Source organism: Ostrea edulis, chromosome 4 (assembly GCF_947568905.1).
Source record: "Ostrea edulis chromosome 4, xbOstEdul1.1, whole genome shotgun sequence".
NCBI lineage: Eukaryota > Metazoa > Mollusca > Bivalvia > Ostreida > Ostreidae > Ostrea > Ostrea edulis.
Genome location: NC_079167.1, coordinates 35959259 through 35981494, shown reverse-complemented (window position 1 = coordinate 35981494; position 22236 = coordinate 35959259). Strand labels below are relative to the sequence as shown.

General features: G+C 34.5%; 3 protein-coding genes across 6 annotated transcripts in view; 2 read left to right on the top strand and 1 right to left on the bottom strand.

Moving 5' to 3' along the window:
- Positions 1 to 22236, bottom strand: part of LOC125670493 (cystathionine gamma-lyase-like) — a 33546-nt gene that overhangs the window by 7206 nt on the left and 4104 nt on the right. For 2 of the 4 annotated variants that reach the window (XR_007368229.2, XR_008802357.1), the window contains exons 1-10: positions 15758 to 15991; positions 13529 to 13610; positions 11175 to 11270; positions 9163 to 9272; positions 8817 to 8951; positions 6099 to 6156; positions 5668 to 5745; positions 3502 to 3654; positions 850 to 971; positions 285 to 337 (exon numbers count right to left, since the gene is read on the bottom strand). Coding sequence is in view for 2 of the 4 variants with exons in the window: in XM_048905699.2 (XP_048761656.1) it covers positions 285 to 337; positions 850 to 971; positions 3502 to 3654; positions 5668 to 5745; positions 6099 to 6156; positions 8817 to 8951; positions 9163 to 9272; positions 11175 to 11270; positions 13529 to 13610; positions 15758 to 15901 (1031 nt within the window). In the remaining 2 variants the exon portion in view is untranslated. Of the gene's footprint in view, positions 1 to 284; positions 338 to 849; positions 972 to 3501; positions 3655 to 5667; positions 5746 to 6098; positions 6157 to 8816; positions 8952 to 9162; positions 9273 to 11174; positions 11271 to 13528; positions 13611 to 15757; positions 15992 to 22236 lie in introns of those variants that run through there. The other 2 variants (XM_048905699.2, XM_048905700.2) reach the window with 2 other exon arrangements.
- LOC125670500 (uncharacterized) overlaps positions 9938 to 22236 on the top strand; it is an 89348-nt gene continuing 77049 nt past the window's right edge. The window contains exon 1 of the mRNA XM_056162507.1: positions 9938 to 9941. The gene's annotated coding sequence lies outside the window, so the exon portion shown is untranslated. The remainder of the gene's footprint in view (positions 9942 to 22236) is intronic.
- LOC125670497 (ubiquitin-conjugating enzyme E2 U-like) overlaps positions 18796 to 22236 on the top strand; it is an 11083-nt gene continuing 7642 nt past the window's right edge. Inside the window, exons 1-6 of the mRNA XM_048905704.2 lie at positions 18796 to 18913; positions 19022 to 19089; positions 19533 to 19617; positions 19739 to 19831; positions 20593 to 20690; positions 21262 to 21388. Coding sequence (XP_048761661.2) covers positions 19024 to 19089; positions 19533 to 19617; positions 19739 to 19831; positions 20593 to 20690; positions 21262 to 21388 — 469 coding nt within the window. The 5' untranslated portion in view covers positions 18796 to 18913; positions 19022 to 19023. The remainder of the gene's footprint in view (positions 18914 to 19021; positions 19090 to 19532; positions 19618 to 19738; positions 19832 to 20592; positions 20691 to 21261; positions 21389 to 22236) is intronic.

The window sequence follows — 22236 nt, the reverse complement described above, 5'->3', positions numbered from 1 at the left end:
AGGTAATGAAAGCACCTAATTACGGAGGTGTTAACAAGACAGCTAGCATTTCACTCAGCCAATGTGGGTAAGTTTCCTTAACAATTTACGAGTAAAACTTAAAGGCAATTGAACAATTTAGCCATGCAGTGTAGTAAACTACCATTCACATTGTAGCTGCAATAATGTAGCTCTCTCCGATTTGGGGGGGGGGGGGGGGGGGAGGAGGAGATGAAAACATTAAAATAAAAAAAATCGGATAGGGCTACATTATTGCAGCTATTCACATTATGTCTTGTACTTACGGAAGTTCACAGAGACTTTCAAATCCACCCAAACTTTCTGCCAGCGTGAAAATCTAAGAACACAATTATATATTCTGTAAGGTTCATGTGAGCACTTACATGTAGTACATGGAGTCCATAACAAACCTGGTCTCTAACTTGGTTTCTCTACAAGCTTTATTACCTCCCATGACTTGGATTGTTTTTCTATTTGAACACTTTTTATTCATGCATTTCTTATTTCTGCAAATAACTTCATTACTTTCAACCAAAGAGTTGGTCAAACAGACTACTTTAAAATTATGTTATATTGTCATTTGCATAACATGTAAGGATGGATTCTTCTCATATTCATTGGATGTGTTGAGATCACAATAAAACTGGGAGTCACAGTTCTTGTTTTTGAATCAAGGTTACTGTAAATCACTTCTACAGTAACTTGTCTAGATCAAATTCCATCATTACAGTAAAAGAATCTACAAGCTGAACAGTTTAGTTAGTACCTTACTCAACTACAAAAAAGTGGCTAAAATAATACTTTTCATAGAAACTTCAACTCATGCATGAGTGCTTTATAAAGACAAACCTTGACATTTTTCAGGAATTCAGAAGCCTCTTTAATCCCCCCTTTAATGTAAAATGTCACCATCCCACTGAAACCCCTCATCTGTTTCTTTGCCAGTTCATGTTGTGGATGAGAGGGAAGACCTTCAAGAAGAAAAAAAGAATTCACCGTCAGAAAAATTACAACTTCTAAAACCAATTTGATTTTTTTTACTTAAGGTTTACATGTATAGAGAATCCAGGGTCACAGATTTGCTTTGAAACAATCTATTGTCCTTTTGTAGGGTGTAGATTAGATGTAAGGATAAAACACACAAATTTTTCATCTACTTTGTAAAATTCCATAATATTTTATCAATATTAAATTTCAATTTATAAACAATCAATAGAGTTTAAGTTTAGAGTTTATTTGGGTTCACATGAAAACCCCGAAATATAAAACTACATATATGGACATATCAATACCTCTTGTATAAATACCAATTATATAAAACAAATTGAAGTTTGGTGTTCTGGGGCTATTCATTACTATCCTAACCAAATAACTATCAAACCTGACCTAATTAGAAATCGATGTAAAAAGCTAATTACAAAGTTGTGCCGGAAGGCGATCCCAGCGGGCATAAACGCAACGAATCAAGCCAGGGGCCAATCCCAGCAGGCATACAAGCATTGGACCATGCCTGGGGCCGATCCCAGTAAGCATCAAAGCAGACCACTACTAAACAGAACAGTGAGCGGGCCGATACCCGAACGCATCTTAGTTGACTGAAACATACCCGGGGCCACTCCAAGCAGGCATCATAGCAGACAATACCATGCCCGGGGCCGCTCCCAGCAGGCATCATAGCAGACAAGACCATGCCCGGGTCTGCTCCCAGCAGGCATCATAGCAGACAAGACCATGCCCAGGGCCGATCCCAGCAGGCATCATAGCAGACAAGACCATGCCCAGAGCCGATCCCAGCGGGCATCATAGCAGACAAGACCATGCCCGGGGCCGATCCCAGTGGGCATCAAAGATAAAGTGCAGTGTATATCATACCTAAACTACCACTACTACTGTATAGGTTAAGTAATACCATTATATACAAGACATTAATACACCATACCAAAGTAATCCCCTATCATAGACTTGGGGTAGAATTACCCTTAAGAGAACCCAGGAAATTGATGGGGATGTAGGGTGGGTAGCTGCTTAACAAAGCATCCTCTCCTATCCAGTAACAATTGCAGAATCCCGCTCTAGCATCAACTGCCCCTAGTTCTCTCTTTTCATTGGTCAATATAAAAAAAACACAACTGACTAAAGTGATCTAAAAGTAGCAAAGTTCCTCAACAGCACCTATTATGTAATCAATACGTTTTTTGCATACAAGCAAAACCTGATGAACAAAAAAAAGCACATCTTTACAAGAGAAGGTTATTGTTATGTGCAGGATATGCATTGTTAATAAAAAATATAATGTATTAGCTCTATAGCATAGTTGCCAACTCATCCGATTTCTTTTTTTTTTTAACCCATAAACCTGATTATTTTTATGACATGTTGAGTCATGCTATTTACCTGATTTTCACAGAACAACCCAAAAATCACCTGATATCAGGATTGGTTTTGTAAATTAATTCACACATGTGATTTCTAACTTGTCTTGACAAAACCAATGCCAATGGCCAGGTACAGTAAAGCCAAGTTATTGAAGCCAGTGACAGGTGTTAACAACTATCTTTGAGTTATTTTGACTATTCAGGGGCTAAAGTCATTTTGTGAAATGACTTCAGATAGGAAAAGATCATTATCGGGATTAGTGGGGTTGATGCCAACAAAGAGAATATGATATCAATGTCAAAATGTACATATCAGAGAATCTGGGAGAAAGACTTCTTGTGGGTAAAAGAAAGCGAAATTTTTTAACTTTGTGTAATGCACGTTATTGTGCCTGAAGCTAGAAGTGGTCTGAGAAATCATGCAAAATCATGTAAATGATGCTTTGTTATGAAAGTCATTGAAATTACTTTCGTTTTTTTTTTTATATCATCAAATCTCAAAAACAAAGTTACTACAGCAGAAACTGTTTTCTATAATTTTCTAACACTACACAAAACCAATCTGTGTCTTGCTTTGAATATTCCTCTTCTAAAAAAATTCTTAATTTTTTGTTTACATGTACCGCTATAATTTACAATGGTTCTTTACAATAAAATGGTTCATAATACAGACATTACTGGTCTAATATTATGTTCCTTTGAAATAAACAATTACCTGGTATCATTATTGTGGTTAATATGTCAAGAATGTTGTTACTCGTTATGACCTGATTTTTTACTTCCCCAAAAGGATTGAATAACGTCCCTCTCGAGAATATTTCACTCATACGGAGACGTCACCACTGCCAATGAAGGGCTGCAAAATTTAGGCCTATGCTTGGCACTTATGGCCATTGAGCAGGGAAGGATCTTTATCGTGCCACACCTGCTGTGACACGGGACCTCGGTTTTTGCGTTCTCATCCAAAGGACCGCCCCATTTAGTTGCCTCTTACGACAAGCAAGGGGGTACTGTGGACCTATTCTAACCCGGATCCCCACGGGATCCCAAAAAGGACAATGACCACACTTTTACATGCTGGAGTTAGCAACTATGCTCTAAAGAATTGTATAATATGAGTACAAACCTGGATGAAGAACTTTCTCTACACAAGGATGAGATTCTAGGAATTTGGCCACAGCTAGTCCATTCTTCATGTGCTCCTTCATTCTGACGTGTAGAGTTTTCAGACCTCTGTTCACAAGGAAGCTGTCAAAAGGGGAGGGAACTGCTCCAAATGCTAGCATAAATCAAGTGAATACACATGTCAGTAAAACACTGTGCACAAAATATTTGTGTATTGTTTTTGTTTACCAATATACAAGAGTATTTCCTTGGATTATAATTCTGTTAAAAAATATTTTTTGAATTTAAAAAAATCATTAATTCAAGTTTTATGTGCAATGTTTCTTTTAAAAATCCTTTCAATTTCTCTTTGAAAAGACTTTTGCTACTTTTTCACAGTTGACAATTAACTATCTCAAAAATGGGTGAATTGTTTTAATGTATGGTGGAGCTGAATTTTTTGAGAATATAACAACATTACTTTATATGGGTGGTGATTACCCAAAAATTACCAACTAATGACAAAATTGGGGGGGGGGGGGGGGGGCACCCTCCAGTGGGTGATGAGTTTGCTGAGCTTGCAACAATATGCAAGATATTCTATGTTGGAGATGCATTTAGTGCTACTCAAATTCCTAAGTGGGATAGAGTAAGTAAAAAGATGATAAAAAATATAATAAAGTGCATCGCCAAGGCACATGACATGTCCATCAGATGTTTATTTATTATAATAAACAGATGAGTGTGCATGAGGCAAAATCATATCAACCTTGATGCAGCAATTGACTTGTCAATATATATCTCTTGAATTGTTCAAATAACTACAACAAGATTGCTACACCTAGCCATGTCCCCCACAGCCGCAAAAAAAGTTGAAGCACAAAAGTCCCATAACTCCTGTAAAATTTGTTGAATCAATATGATGGCGCAATATGATAAACTACATATGGTGACTAACAATCCTAAAAAATTGAATGAAATCCGGTGAGCGGTTTCGGAGGAGTTGCATCCACAAAGTGTTCCTATAGTGTACTACGTACAAATTCAACAAAGTCCCATAACTCCTGTAAAATTTGTCGAATCAAAATGGTGGCACATTATGATCAACTACACATGGTGACTAACAATTCTACAAATGGTGACTAACAATCCTACAAAATATGAATAAATTCCGTTGAGCGGTTTCTGAGGAGTTGCATCCACAAAGTGAAGAGGGAGGGACAGACGGACACCAGTATTTCTATGTCCCCTTCCGCATTGCGGTGGGGGACAAAAATGGTATTACATACCAGTATTTTATTTGAATAAGATTACTGCATTACCTGACCTGATTTTAAGCTGTAATTTACATTTCTCTACAGATGCACCAATTGATGGAGTACTTTGTTGATTCTAGGACTCAAATCTACACGAGCCCAAAAAGGGTTATGACATATAAGCATGACCATACCATCTAATTAAAGGTCACAGCAACCTTACTGTAGGATGTGTAACACCTTCTACCAAAGTTTGAGAAGCCAAATAATAGTTCAGTTTTGTCATATTTGGCTATAATTAAGATGAAATCAAATCTTAATCAAAGATCACAGTGACCAAACTCCAAAGTTTAACACACCTTCTACCCAAGTTGCATCGATCAGCTGACAAAGTTTGATGGTTCTAGGTCTCAGAGTATTTAAGTTATGAGCCCAACCAGAAAAAGCTAACAAACAGACAGGTATGAACACCATACCATAATATGTACCATCTTAGATAGGTGTATAAAAAGTGGCATTTGTTTAAAGATGTCAATGTAGGAAATACAAAAGAAATGTTCCACTAGAATGAAAACAATACAACATGTCGTAATTGCGCGTATTCTTTTAAGATATGATACGTACAAGCAAAAAAAAAATGTAATATAACAAAATATTCAAGGATTTACTCCCAAAATGTTTATCACTCACTTGGTCTGTGAATCAATCAAATGCAGGAGATATAACTGTGTATGAGAAACTTGACGTGTACATTCATTTATGCAGTGATAGACATTTGTCCCACTCCCTGGGTGTAAATAAATTGTTTCATGCCTTACTATGTGTTGTGCTCATTAAAAGTTTTAATTTTTTAGTAAACTTCATATTCTCAGCTATCTACAATTTATCATTTTTTTTTTCAATATAATAAGCATTGCCTATAAAGATCCTACCATTTTGGAGGAACCGGAGTCTTTGGCATAAACCATCATCATTTAATATTGCTGCCCCCATCACAGCATCAGAATGCCCTAAAATGTCAACAGAATGATGCATTACATGTAATTTCAACACTTAAATATCAAACAATTTTCAATCTATATAATTAAGTATAATTAAGTGCTTTGATTTCATGAACACTAATTATATACCATTTAAAAGAGTTTCTCACTTTCCTATTTTCTTGAAAGCATTTTTTTCACAATAGATGGATTTTCCTTTTAACAAGTGACAGTAATACACACAAAGAACTGTAGTATTACAGATTCTCAAAACTTTGTTATGGATGAAGGAAAATAATTTGTACATTGTCTGCCATAAGTCTAACAACACACCAAACTTAACCTGGAATTTTGCAAATTACTGAATTATTGGCCTGCCTTACCATTCATATACTTTGTAAGGGAATGCATAACCATGTCCGCACCAAAATCTAAAGGTCGCTGTAAAATAATTGCATTTTAAAAATTTACTGGTACACTTTTGTTGTCAAGATATTGTGAAAAAAGGCCCATAATGCTCACCTGAGGTTAATTAACTGCACAGATGAATAAAATTCTAAACTTTAATCCCAAATGGTACCATGCAATAGGGCTGAAACGATATGCCCCCTTCATGATACGATACGTATTGCAATACTTATGCCATGATTCAATATTTTTAATACGACACATTTTATTGAAGAAACAAATAATGACTTTGAAGAAAATTTTAATTACAAAGATTTACAGTCACAATTTTAAAAGCAAACTGTTTCCAAACTGCCAATCAGTAAGATGCCTGTTGGCTTTGTAGTTTAAACCGATTACGTTCATGATTGTTTTTGTAAGGTGAAGATAACGAACAGTGATCAATCTCATAACTCCTACAAGCAATACAAAATAGATAGTTGGGCAAACACGGACCCCTGGACACACCAGAGGTGGGATCAGGTGCCTAGGAGGAGTAAGCATCCCCTGTTGACCGGTCACACCCGCCGTGAGCCCCATATCCCGATCAGGTAAACGGATTTATCCGCAGTCAAAATCAGTGTGCCAAGAACGGCTTAACAATCGGTATGAAACACGTCAGACAGCATTTGACCCAATGCGAGGATGTATTGACGAACTAGATCGTTATAACGACCATAGAATTTGCGAAATGCTGACTTCAATCGAGACTGTTGAAATCCCTGTACCATTAACTTGTTTGTCAGTAGCTTACCTCGATTTAAAAACTGACTATACCCACAACAAGCTCTTGCATATCGAATCAGTTGAGATATATAAACACCATATGCAGGTGATAATGGAATATTGCTACATAAATGTGGGAAGTTGACGATGGAGAAGCTGAAATCATCCCGTTTGTCATACAGTTGAGTTGTCAGTTTGCCGTTAATGATTGTTTTTGTCTGACTTGAGGCTTATAACAGTCTGAACGTTACTGGATGCCATTTTATCCCTCATGCAGGTAAAAATGATAAGGACATGTCAAGCCTGATGTATTTTACCAAACCCAATATCAAAAAACGTATCGAACCGAAGAGCAAGGCAATGAATACAACATTGATTCAAGCGTTTATATTGAACAATATCAATACTTTGGTGAATTGTTTCAGCCCTATTATGCAATGAACTTATTGAAACTCTACATTAAAATTAGTACATCAAAATAAATAGGTTTATCATACAGCAGTAACATTAAAATGCCTTCACACTCATTATTTGAAAATTGCAGCATTTTTTATCATAAGAGTTGGGGGAGGGGGCATCTTTTAATTTTTAATACACTCTTATGAAGTTTAAATCAATTATCATTTTTACCTTTTTAAACTTAAAGATGATAATTAAGGTATGATACCCTTATAATCCTCACCAGGATGGTCCAATTTCTCAGTACATGTATAAGCACAAAGGAAACAATTTGGATGATTTTCACTTCCATTTGACATGCATTCCTATGAGAGTTTCAGCCTTTGAGGCCTCAGTCTCAGCTCATGGACTATCATTTTAACAAACTTGAATATACACTATATATCTCTGCCTAAATTTTGTAATTCTAGATCCAGTGGTTCAATGAAGCCCCCTTCATTTTTGCTATTTCCTAATTATTTCCCCTTGTAATGAGAAATAGCTCTTTCTTTGCACTACATCCAGTCTTTGATGATTCTCATTATCTCCCTTTTAAGGAGAAATGCTACACCAGAGAAATTCAATATAGATGAAAAGTGGAAGGTATGTACAATATTTTGAAATTGGAAACTTTCAAATTTACTTTAAATATAGTCACAAAATGCAGTTTTAGTAGAAAGCAATTAGAAAAAAAAAATTAAAACCTCTGCTGGACTTAAACCCGCAATCTACAGTTCAGCAGCTGACCTGTTAAACCTACTGAGCTACTCAGCTAGACAACGATATTTGAAATGAATAGACAAATATTGCTGATATCTATATTTTCATCCATGTTTTAAAAGTAAGTCAGCCATTCCAATGATGTACGTTCTAAAAAAAAAAATGTGGTCCTTCATTTGAATAAACTTGAATCCTTTTCACTCAAAAAAACTTTCTGCCAAGTTTGGTTGAAATTAGTCCTGTGGTTCTTAGAAGAAAATTTTCAAAATGTAATATCTATATTGTAGTTTATCATAATGATCTCTATGGAGAGGGTATGGTCCTTCATCTGAACAAAGCTGAATTCTCTTGACCTAAAAATCCTTTGTGCTAAGTCTGGTTGAAATTGGCCCAGTGGCTCTAGAGAAGATTTTTAAAATGCAACATTAATTTTTTTCATAATTCTCATTCATCTCTTCTAAGTTCTTTGAAGAGGTGTGGCCATTCATTTGAAGAAACTTGAATCCCATTCATCTACATATTTTATGTGCCAAGTTTGGTTGAAATTGGCCAAACAGTCTCTGGAGAAGTTTAATTATGTAAAAAGTTAATGACAGTGATCACATTTTGACCAGAAAGGCTTGAAGGTTCGGGTTAGCTAAAAACCATTTCAGAATTTATCCCATGAGTGTTCCTATATTGCATGAGTATTAAACCATATCACATGGCAGAAGACCTTTTCCTATATGGAAACGATCCAATGAATTTGCAACAATACTACTGATACACACCTGGAAATATGAGGACATGAATGTGTTGTCTACTACCACAAAGATGTCTTTGTTGTTTTCTTTGACGACTTTCACCGCCTTAGCGATGTCCACAATTCTCAGCGTTGGGTTGGTTGGAGTCTCCAGCCAAACCATCTATTCCAATTACATGCGGTATTTAAATTCATCATAATACTACATTCAATCAATCTTCCACAGTGTACAAAGTCTACGTAAGAAAATTACACAAGCAGTTTTACATATTAAAGAAAACCAAGCCTTCTATAATTAAATACAGACACGTTTAATTAAAAATTCTGTCTCTTTTGATGTCATGCACTCAACACTCTGCCCTACATTTCTATACCTTGGTGTTTGGTCTCAGGGATTTCTTTATATTGTCAATAACAGTGCAGTCTACGAATGATGTTTCGATGCCCATCCTAGTGGCACACTTCTTAAAATATCGATTTGTACCTGAAATAACATAATCAAAGACGGTGCAACAAACTGGCCATCTTCTGACAAAGTTTTTTATCAGTCCTGTAAAATGAGTCATATCTTGCTTCATCGACAAATAGTAACTTTTGCCCTTTGATCTTTATGAGGGCTGTTCGATATGTAATGTGTATTGTACCACAGTGCGATAACCCTTTGCACAATTTCATGGATGATGATACTCTTGAATAGCTCTGTTCTATACCTTTCCACTGGTATAAACACTTTTGAGATATTGTACAATACACATTACATATCGAACAGCCGTCATATGTTTGAACTGGAGTAAATATATTCTAAATAATATTACAATGTGGTACATATCCTAAAATATAAAAACATGTAAAATACAGTATAATATGTCTAAACCGGCTGTGTGTAGTTCCAAAGAAATTGACCGGTAGTCCGGAGTGCAGAATGTTGAAAAATATGAGAGATGTTTCCCTTGTATTTGCTGTCAGTTATGCATACGTGTGTAATGATTGCTAAAGTTTTATTAATCACAAAAGAATTCAAAATGTGAAAATATAAATGTCAGTGTTTTATCGTCGTGTTCTTTTGAAAAAGTTTCAATTTTTATTAAACGGTTTAAAAATCTGGGAATTATTCACGCACTTTTCTGTTGGTAAATTGTCGATTTTGTCTACAGCATCGCCGTCTTCAAGTGCTACATCATGTGCGTTCGTCAAGTTTGTGTTGTGTTTGTCTAAAATTTCTATTTCCCAGCTTTCGTCGTAAATGTATTTAATGGAAATATCGCTTTTAACTGTCTCAATTTGTGAAACGGAAACTGATGTAATGCCAAGTGATCGACCAGTAATGGCGATTTGAGCTAATTTAACTGTATATCATCACTGTCTGAATTGTCGGAAAGCTTCGAGAGGTCTACCCTGATTTTGGAAAACATGACTGGATTGTAAACGATTTTGTTTCAGTCCAAGAATGTATCGAATTCATCGATTAATTGAACTTTGTCTTTTAATGTCAGTTCTTGTCTCTGTCGTTATGGTGGAAGCCCGTGCACCATTACCTCGTGCGTGGTGCTGTCATAATCGAAAAATGCATCCCCCAAAAATCAGGTTTTATTTTAAACTGATTATGACTCATCTTTTACTTACCTGAGGCTTCCCTTGAGACACCCTTTGTGTACACAGCGTGTGATCGACCGAATACCGACAGGTTGGTCATCGTAGGGTGGCTGGTTTAAATATGATAATTAGAGCTAATTACGAGCAGTTGGGACCTCGTGTAAACCAAATACGATTGACCTAACAATTAGGGTGGCGTATCATCGAGGGGCCGGTTTACACAGGATAATTAAAGTTAATAGATAGCAGTGGGGACAGTGTAAGCCGGCTGATATACAGAATACGCAGTATCCGGAGTACAGGGAATTAATAACATAGGATTTCTTAAAGAAATGTTAGGGACTATATTTTGTGGCTGGAATTGACAGAGCGCCGGAGTACTCAGAGGCCGGTTTGGACAAATTATACTGTACCTAAGACTGAAACATACTACAGGTTAACTATTTTAGCATACTCATAACCTTGGCACATTTGTATCTCACGAGCTATTTGGTGTAATCCAGAATAGCATAATTGTCAATGTATCACATGCATGCTCTGTGATCAAGGGTTGCAGCTGTATCAATGGTGTCAAATTACCACTAATCTAAGGCACATACAATATTACATGCAGTACAATTTTTTCTAAAGTTGCCATATTATAAGCTGGCTTTAAATATGATACAAGGTGTTTCATGTTGTATGAGATTTATCATAAATATTATGAAATGTTCTGAGAAATGAGTTTGAGATTTTTTCATTTTTGTAGCTGTGTGAATTAATCATGTAGTTAATATGCATACGGTACTCTGACCTCCGTATAAATCATCCATGCTGACAATATGGTCTCCAGACTGTAGTAGATATGTGATAGCTGTTGTAGTGGCTAAACCAGAGGCAAAGACCAGTGCTGGAAAAAAACTCAGACAATTAACATAACAATAAGGTATCAGTGGGTGGGTGCTGCTTTTCTTGAAGAACCTGTCTTGCGTAATCTAAAGATATTCTGTCATGATCTTCTCCTATATTGTGAAATTTGATATTTATCATGTTTATATATATAGCCACAACCTTGAAAATGTTCCACATTAAAATTTTCACAGCAACATGTACATAACAAGAGTACCACAAACGGTGCATTGAACATACGCCCGTCGTAACCTGTAAGCATACCATACACTCTCAATTGATACCACACACATTCTGAATAGAAGAGCCCTAAAGTCCCTAAAAATATTTTTTTCAGTTTTGATGTTAAACATTAAAAGTATGACTCATTCAATGTTGATAGCCAAAATTTGGATCTTCTGAATGCAAGGATAAAAGCAATATTTTAGCCTTTAAATTGTCCATTATGTGTTTTCTGTGTGTGTGTGTGTGTATTCCGTGTTAAGTAAACAGACTCGAGAGTCTTTTTATGTTTACACACAAACCAGTCAACTGCTAATTTTGTATTTTAAAACATCTTAATTTTGCAGTCACAAATTTAACTTTTCAACATCACATTTTACCTAAAGAATACTTGAAATGTGATACATATAATAAACTTATATTGATATCCATTTCTTTTGAAAACTTCATAAACAATAAAAATACCTCAATCTTTGTTTACAAAACGAATAATACACTCTCTACAATGAGCATGAAATAATGTATATCCTTCATTTTTTGTGAAACCTTTCAAACACATTAGACAGTAGATTTTTATCATTAAAAATGGTGAAAAACAAAATTTTGGGGGAAAATGTGAATCAGTCCGTTTAAAGTAGTTCATGGTACACCAATCCATCTGACATGCGAATTGATTGTGTATTTCTCTGAGAGGAAAGTTGGGACAAAATGTCAGTGCAATATCTGTATCAATGATGAGAAAAAGGTCCAGCAGAACTATATGACCTACTTTTAGCCCTAAAGTTTAAATGTGATCTGATTATGTATTTCTCTGAGAGGGAGGGTGTGACAAAATCTCAGGGCAATACCTGTATCCATAACCAAAAAAAAAATCTGGAAAACTATTTCTACTCCTGAAATTGTGCACCAATTAATCCAGCTGAAATGCTAACTGAACTTCTGTATTCCTCTAAGAGGAAGCTTGTGACTAAATTGCAGGGCAATATTTGTATCCATAATGAAAAAAAGGTTGGAAAACTGATCTACTTTTAGCCAGAAAGTAGGTCACTTTACACTAATCCAGCTGAAATGCAAACTTGAGGAGGAAATTGTGACCAAATTTCAATGCTGTACATGCATCCATGAACTTGTATTCCTCCCAGAGGAAGCTTGTGACTAAATTTCAGAGCAATGTCTGTCTCTGTAATGAAAAAAAGTCTGGAAAACTGTTTGACCTATTTTTAGCTCAAAAGTAGGTCAAGAATAAACCAATTTAGCTGAAATGTAAACTGAACTTGTATTCCTCAAAGAGGAAGCTTGTGACTATATTTCAGGGCAATATCTGTATCTGCAAAGAAAAAAAGTCCATAAACAGTATTCGAAATTGGTTTAAAATTTGGTATAGACCATGGGTCTATGCCAAAACAAGATGACATAGACCTCATCGAATTGGCATAGATAAAAAATAACACAAATTTAAAACATTGTCTTTTAAAATTACTTCTAATGTACTTAGAAAGCATATTTTCTTTCCATTTTCGTAACAATGTCCCCCCTTTCCTCATAACGTTTATCAGACGTCAACTTTTGGGATAACTCTATTGCTTTATACCTAGAAAACTGGCATAGACAATTCGGTGCAAATTCAATGCAAACATATACTGAAAATTTTATTTGTTTATGAAAATTATTTCAAAAGTTAGCTGGATTCTCAGTTTATGGTCTTGAGGCCTGCAGTTTTTTTTAAACATCTGTGCTAGATCAATCTTAAGATATAAGTAATCAAACTTTTGACTTTTTGACTTTAAAAGTCTATTCTCAGTTTATGGTCTTGAGGCCTGATGTATGTGGGGAGGATACACAAATGTCTGAATGATCAAGACTAACAATTACAATATTTGTATAAAACCAATAATGTAAACCAAATTTTATTTGTGCGAGATTGTTTAAGATAATATGGGTCACAAAAATTAGTTGCCGCAAACCAATTCATCACTGGTAATTGTGAAATAAAGTCATTGTGAATAAAAGTTGGTTTACAGCACATACAACTCTTACCATGTTTTCCACCTTCTAAGGCTGCTAAGCATTCTTCCAGACAGTTCCTGGTAGGGTTTCCACTCCTGGAGTATTCAAAACCCTATCATGATAATGAAAGCAAAATGTAGTCAAAGAGAATGCAGATAATGGAAACAATATTTTGAAGTTGGTAGAGTCGGTCACCATGTCAACAAAAGATTATGAACAACTTGTCAAAATAAGATGTGCTATACAATGACCTTGACAATGACCTCCAATGAATAATGACCTTACATGTGATGTTCAGTTAGAACCATTTTAGACTTTAGATGTATCTCTCTAAAAAGCAGCTATTTGTCACAACATGGGGAAAGTAAAAAGAAATTTAACAATTATATTCAACATACATGAGGTAATTTGTATATGATCTTGACCTTTTATTTTCATAATATGAAATAAAAAATGCTTTATACAACAAAGCATAATGCACTTTCAATTCATTCAATCAATATACATGTGTACAAAATAGTTAGAAATTATTTACTGCAATATGTCACAATTCATTAAAATTCATCTTGTTTCTCAAAATATACAAATTAAATTTATTTTGAATTTACTTTTTTGGAATTTGAAGGAGAACTGGTGGAAAAATTCAATAAATATGGAAAAAAAAATCACACCTCAGTAATTTTTGCCATTTGCTTGGGTTATAGAGCCTTATCTCTGTGACATCACAATGTACCCCAATAGCTATAATAACAACAATGTACCCCAATAGCTATAACAACAATCCTACTTTGAGATGTAACATAGTTTTGTATAGTCTATACGATGGCAAGTACTATTATGATGTTGAATTTCTGACATATTTTAATCACATGATCTGTGTCCTGCCTGTAGTACTTAATCAACCAACATGATCATGCATGCACCTTATTCAAGCCTAAAACATAGTAACTAAATTCTACTTTTAAAAAAAAATTGTTCCATTGAACTAAAAAATGCTCATATCAATCATTGATATTTTCTTATAGTCAATATGTCAGATGCTGTAGCTACCCTCTAAATACAATATTCACCTCACTCGGTAAATATTGTACTTCAAAGGAAGCTTATAAAGCATCGCATTGTTCTCAATTATGTCAATAATTGTATGATATAAGATAAGATTTATTACACCAATGCGAGGCTCTTGTCACAGGCTTATAAAGCATAATGTAATGAACACTAAAGAGACATGAAAAAGTCCAAATGAATAGCATTAATATGACACGAGAAAAAACACTTTAATATAAAGTTTTTTAATAATTGGGGATTGTACTTCTTTATAGGTACATGGCAATGAAATCTAAGAATCATATTATGTATATAATTGTCCTATATATATTTAATATTATGTAATCATACAAAGGAAAATGAATTTTTTAAAACATTTGTACTACTAACAATCATGTTAGTTATAAGATAATTATCATTGTTTTACCTTGTTTTTTTGTTGTTTTTTTTTTCAATTTAAACAGAACATCATTTCTTATTTTTAAAATGTTGAGTAAAAATTTGCTTTTGATTAGCTGTTATAATAGATAATCTTCATTTGACATAATCCACATTTATTTTTCCATATTTGACAATTTTTAAAAGTTTGATATATTTAGAACTAGCAATGTCCTGAAAAAAATCCTGGCTCTTATTTTCAGATTAGTGGACGTTTAATAGTGAGCTGATCTTCAAACAGTTCATGTCACACGTATTGCAGATTCTTCCTCTATTTCTTTCAAGTGTGATTTCTTTTATATATATAGTATATAATGAAAAACCAATCCAAATTCATCTTAACACTGTAAAACTTTAAAATATATCATAAAAACCAAATAATGCAAAATATGACCTAATCTATACTTATACTGTAACTTTAATAGCTGATGCAATAAAGTTAATAATGATATATATTGCTTTTATTTGATATTTCGAAAATATTTCACTGCATGCATGGTTCTTTTCTTTTATTGTTTAGAGTATTCTCTTTAGAGAAGTGGACAGATATGTAGGTTCATGATTACCTGTCCACTTCTCTGAAGTGAATAATTACAGACCAATTAATTTTATCAATAAATTCATTATTTATCTGATCCATGACATTGTAACTGTTGTTTATAGTATATAATTGTGGATAATCAAAAGAGTTCAACCAAATCAACCTTTATACAGAATAAGTTATTTGACAACACGTCTTGGATCCGCCCCCACCCCTGAACCCAAAATACTAACATGGTGGTCTCCCGGTCCCTTCTGTTTAAACGTTGTTGACATAGAGATAGGTGGAACTACAGCCCTCGAGTTCCATTTCTCCGGCTCCTGCCCTACATGAGTTGCCTGAGTGCCAAATCCGGGAAAGGGTTTGAAGTTCTCCATTGCTCGATATTTGTTGCGGCTCAACGTGTACGCGTGTTAGTAACTGTCGCGTCGTCTAACGTGCACCTGTTTCGAATTTGACCTTCACCTTTTTTCCCCAAAATTTATTGTGCACGTTTTTATTTATCTAATGCAACATAAAATACAAAAATAAAGAATGTCATGTCGATATCAAGTCTTTTTCATACTTTTATTTTTGAAGGCGTTGTCCCCGGAAGATTTTTCGCGGGATATTTCAAATATCATTTCTTTTGGTTTTTAAAACCGGTAATTTTGTCTTGTCAGCGTATAACAGTAGGGGTCTAAACCATACTGCCACCTAGCTAGTGGTGGTAGTTGTTGTTTTCGTTTTGTTTTTGTTTTTCGTTGTTTTGATGTTTATTCTTAATTATCAGAGGTGGTATGATTTAGATCCCTACTATCATTATTACGGATCTAAAATTACATGTCCCTGAATTTAACATTGTTAAAATTTATAACAAAAGCTTCCAAAGTGGCCATTCAATGGCAAATACAAATCTGCTCTCAATCGAATGTCTTTCATTTCTTTTAGTTTAACAATATATGAATCATCTCTCTCTCTCTCTCTCTCTCTCTCTCTCTCTCTCTCTCTCTCTCTCTCTCAGCCTCTTTGTCATATTAAACCAAATAAGTTCAGATTCATTAACATATGTGAATTATGCCGAGCAATAATTTCAAAATATAGCAAATTCCCAGGTAAACTTTAGAAATTGTGTGCATTGTTGTTGGTTGGGGTTTTTTTTGGAGGGGGGATAGTCATTTTTCTAAATTAGCTTTTTAGATTCTAACGTGTATAAAACTATGACTGTTTTTTAAAAATTATATTTTAAAAAAGTTATCTATCTTAAAGAATTGATAATTTTAAAGATATAAGATCGTATACGTATGTGTAATACTCTAACATGCCAAGAAATTCTTAGCAAAATCTCCGGTATAGAAAAACCGTTATAAATCAGTGACCGCAATTAAGAGATAAGCGACGGCTACTATTAATCAGCATGTAATATGGCCCTATTGAAGCCAACGAATTCAGACCGGACGGGATTTCTTGGCATGTGATGTAATTTCTGTAATTGTTCATGCAATCTCCCATGGGAGGAAATAAAGAAAGAATGAATGAATGTATACACATGTCATTTAATTTCATCTAATTGTTTTGTTGATTCATTCCTCTTCTTACCCTTGTAAAGCGCCCTAGAGTAATTTGTTTTATATAAGGCGCTATATAATTTTTTTTTTTTGTATGTATGCATGTCCCCCTGTGATATTTTCTTATATATTTGCCTCTTCCTAAGTAAATAAACTTAAAGAAAATGTTTTACCATCACTGAAAGCAACTGGTACGACCAATGCCGCGTCTTAATATCAGGAAAGACATCTTTTACAACTGTGTGTTTCCATTAGAGTTTTCAATATCTTGAGATGTGGGGAGCGGAGTGGACCAAGCGAAAACCCTTGGCTAGCGAAGATGGGGTGCACCCTAAGCATCAGCTCATTTGCCAACTGAATAACCTGTGAATCATTTAAAAGACCTATCATTTATAAAGGTTTCGAGAGAAAAAATTAATACCGGTATCAGGTAGCTAGATCTTTTCTCTTCTTTAAATCTTGTGGCCAGTAATCAAAAACGGGTATTATTTGTAATGATCGCAAGGACTGGAGCATTTTTTGTTTTTTTTAAAAAGTTGGCTCAATGCGTTTGTCTTTGGCACGTTCTTGGATTCTTTGCCTCTCTAACTTGTCGCTTTCCTCGAAACAAACCTATTTCAATGCCCATTCAGAAACGTATGTTTCTTCGATATATGTAGATTTGATATATGATAACAAAAATTCTGTTGCAATTTTGTCCCGCGGGTTTGGCATTTTAAAGCTATTTTGACAGGACTAACAAATGGTCAGTCCTCGGCTACTGCAGCTTGGATGTAAGTGGCATCACCGTTTTAATTAACACATTTTAAATTAATGTTAGGACAAATTAGAGAGAAGTTACATTCTATTCCCATCTTTTATCATTTAATTTCCTTTATTTATTTTTATGGTTGAGGTGTGTAAGGATTGTTTAAAGACGTCTGTCTATCGTCTTTTACACGAGCCAGTACATGCAGTAGCTTTTGTTGAGTAGACTCGTAACACTCCAAGTATTTTTGCCTCTTAGGCGACTAATGGAAGAAAATATGCGTGACATCATATTTCTGATTGAATGGAGTTTACAGGCATTTCACAAATTCTATTGTCGTTATATAGCAATCTAGTTTGCCAGCCCAATACAACCTATCATTGGGTCAAATGCTATCTGACTTGTTTCATACCGATTGTTAGGCCGTTCTTGGCACACTGATTTTGACCAAGAACAACTCCGTTTATCTGATCAGGATGTAGGGCTCACGGCGGGTGTGACCAGTCGACAGGAGATGTTTACTCCTCCTAGACACCTGATCCCACCTCTTGTCACAGGCACTTGTTTCTGTAAATAACTTACGACCTCTGTATACTAATAATCAGTATACAGAGGTCGTAAGTTATTTACAGAAACAAGTGCCTGTGAGGACTGCTCCGAGATTCGGTGAAGACGTCAGTCCAAATATTCAGCCAAGCCGAATCTCAACCGAGATAATCAGGCTAGAAAAAGATTTGAATTGAAAATTCCTATACACTGAGATGTTTATCTAAACATAAAAAAAAAAACAACAACAAAAACCCCACTATATATGAATCCTCTTGAAAACTCCCTTTGAAGTCGTTTTGATAAAGATGCCGACACGTTTCCGTTCCAATTTTCATCAATATGCAAAGTTGTTCACAATCTTTTTAAAAGACCCTTAAATCCGGAATACAAGCCTCTGTGACCGCTTCAGGTTTAAAATTATTTTCACCGGGGTTCGGAACATCTCAATTATTTTTAAAGCGCACAAAGAGGGACGAATGATGTCGCGAAGAAAAACAAATATGGCGGATCTTTTCTGAAACTAGTGACTAAAATCAATAGATCAGGTATGAAAGCATATTTTTCGATTAAACTTAACATTTGGTTTTCTCAATTTTGACAGTTTTGATTTAATTTTGATGATTTTGATAGGATAACTTGTCTGTCAATTACAGAAATGTATTCTAGAGCTCATCTTCTGATAGAGACGGAATACAAGAAGCTTCTTGAAGACCAACCATGGGTAAGCCATTTCTTTGTGAACAGATAAACCTACATCTTGGTGAACGTCTTCTATTTTGTCACATACACAACTAATATGAAATGGAACAAAACTTTTGTTTGATGATATTGAATATTTATGGATAAGTTACAATGGGTGCTGAGGGAAAACTGAAGATAATGCGGAAAAGGGCAGTATAATTGAAACTATATGTTAGATCTGCTCGCATAAATTCATACATAAGTTATGTATGCGAGCAAATCCAATATCTAATTTTCATTAGACCAATAATTATTTAGATTGTGAAAAGGGGGATAACTTTTATGAATGTGCAGATTATAATAATCTTTTATCTGTATTGAAAATGTGGAGAGCATAACTCTCTGACAGAAATTCATTAATACGAAAATGGAAGATATATCAAAATCCACACAATATCTTATCTTCATGCCCTTTCTTTTAAGGGTATAGATGCTACACCTGTACAAGATGACAGTATTTTTGAGTGGGTAGCCAAAGTGAAAGGACTAAGAGACTCATTATGGGATGGTAAATATTAATGGCTTTGAAATTAGTGGAATATTTAAGAAGTTTCTGTAAGATCTTGAAATCATTATTAGTTATGTAAAATCAAATTCACCACCAAATCATGTTTACTTTGTTATTTCAGGAGGGGTATTCAGAGTGTACATTAAATTTGATGAACATTATAATGTTCGTCCTCCAGAAGTTTGTTTCCATACCATTCCTTATCACCCAAATGGTAAATTTTACTGAATGATTTTTGCCTATGAAGTGTAGTATCAATAAGTTTCAGAAACTTATTTATTGTTAAGATACAATATACCTCACTCACAAAGCTTATCAAATGCATATAAGTAACCAAGTGAATAATTTGTAAGGAATGTATATTTAATGCTGTTTGTATCCTGGGAGTATAAAAATCCAAACAACCTATTTCTTTTATATGTATTTCGTTACTTTGTTCTTTGCTACTTTACAGTTTAATTCAAACCATGCATATTATATACAGTTGTACATACATTTACATTTTTTTTTTCATTTTAGGGGCGAGATCATAAGTTCAATGTCTGACAAAAATATAAATTCACATCGTTTTCACCAAGACCTCCACCCTCCTTAAAACTAAATATGATGAATGTTGAAACTAATCGATTAACAAGTAAAAACATACGAGTATAAATAACACTCTGTATACCTTTTCTACTGTTTATTCACAAATGAAAGTGTACATTAAGACTATTAAAAGTTTATCAAAAGGTGATATTAATTATTATGTGGTTTGTAACAGTCACTTGTCTTTTTCCACTAAAGCGTAATCGATGTTGGATGACAGAAACTTATGAGAGTTTTTATCCCCCCTCCCCCTAACTAATTTAGATTTTTATCTGACATCTCGCCCCTCACATTGATCACCGATTTAGCAAAATTTAAATTTAATATCATTCAATATTGAAAGAAGTGCTAGCTGTGATTGATTATACGATTGTTTTCCTTTTGCAGTGGAAATGATCACAGGAAAACCGTGCATTGATTTCCTTGATGATTTTTCAAAATGGAAAGATACCTATTCCTTGTCTTTCATTCTAGTAACAATACAGGCAAGTTTATTCATCACAACAGGGAATTCTATGTGTGTGCAGTTTTACATCAGGCTTCATGTGTACAATGTACTGTATAGATATAAGTATAGATTGTGATATAATGTGTGTGTGTGTGTGTATATATATATATATATATATATATATATATATATATATATATATATATATAATGTAATAATAATAACAATGTAATGATATCTATACAGCTATACAGTACAATGTACTGTATAGATATAAGAAGTATAGATTGTGTTATAATGTAATGGCAGTTAGGTACCACATGCCTATTGTCTCTATTATATGATGATTTAAAGGTTATCAGAGAGAGAGAGAGAGAGAGAGAGAGAATAATCATTTGAGATTGTAGGATTTACAATTAGATATTATAACACATTTCTTGCACTATATTATATCTTAATTTGACTGTGGCATTACAGTTTGGGGAATTTTTAATTCTATCATCGTTTTTCAATACTAAATAATTGCGGAAGTATATGGGTATTAAATTGATTGTCGTAACATTTATCGTCATCCCACTAGTAATGATTCATGTACCCTGTTGTTGTAGCATTTACTCTCCAATCCAAACTTAGACAGACCAGTTAACCAGGAAGCTGCAGACATGATGTTACACTCTCCTAAAGCTTACAGACAAATGGTGCTAGACTGTGTCACTGCTAGTCAAAGGGTGGAAGGTATGATGAAATATCGGTCTGTCTGTTTGGCAACTTAAGAGATAAAAATATTTGTTGCTGAACAATAGTTGCAATAATCATGATTTACCCCCTCTCCATTAATTGATGTGATATTTATCATATTGTAAAACATGAAGAAGAAATTAACAGTCTAGGCCCATGTGAAAGGGGGCCCTCCACTGTGTGAAAAATAATAAATTCATATAAGAAATAATTTATATTTGTCAAGGAGTATGTTTTTATTCACTCCTGATATTGTTTACTATGGGCCTGTGTCAAGCAAAAAACTGCCGAATTCATTCTTAATATATGTATTTTATGAAAATGAGGATCAGACAGATATATATATATATATATTTAACGTGCAGTGTAACTAGAGTTGTAAGTCAATTCTAATCAGAAAATCCCATGGGGATCCCGGTTAGAATAGGTCCTCAGTTCCCCTTGCTTGTCATAAGAAGCAACTAAATGGGGCGGTCCTTCGGATGAGACCGCAAAAACCGAGGTCCCGTGTCGCAGCAGGTGTGGCACGATAAAGATCCCTCCTGCTTAAAGGCCATAAGCGCCAAACATTGGCCTAAATTTTGCAGCCCTTCACCGGCAATGGTGAAATCTCCATATGAATGAAATATTGTCGAGAGGGGTGTTAAACAATATTCAATAAATCAACCAATTCAGAAAGATTCGTTTCGTTAAATGCAACAGCATCATCTGAAACAAGCGTATGGATTTGTTCAGTTTATTGTGTACGCATAAATTCAGCTTTAATTTTCCTGAGCATTATAAAAAGGTCATCATTATTCTATCTTGCACATTATATGGATGAGTTCATTGCAGGTTAGAGGGGT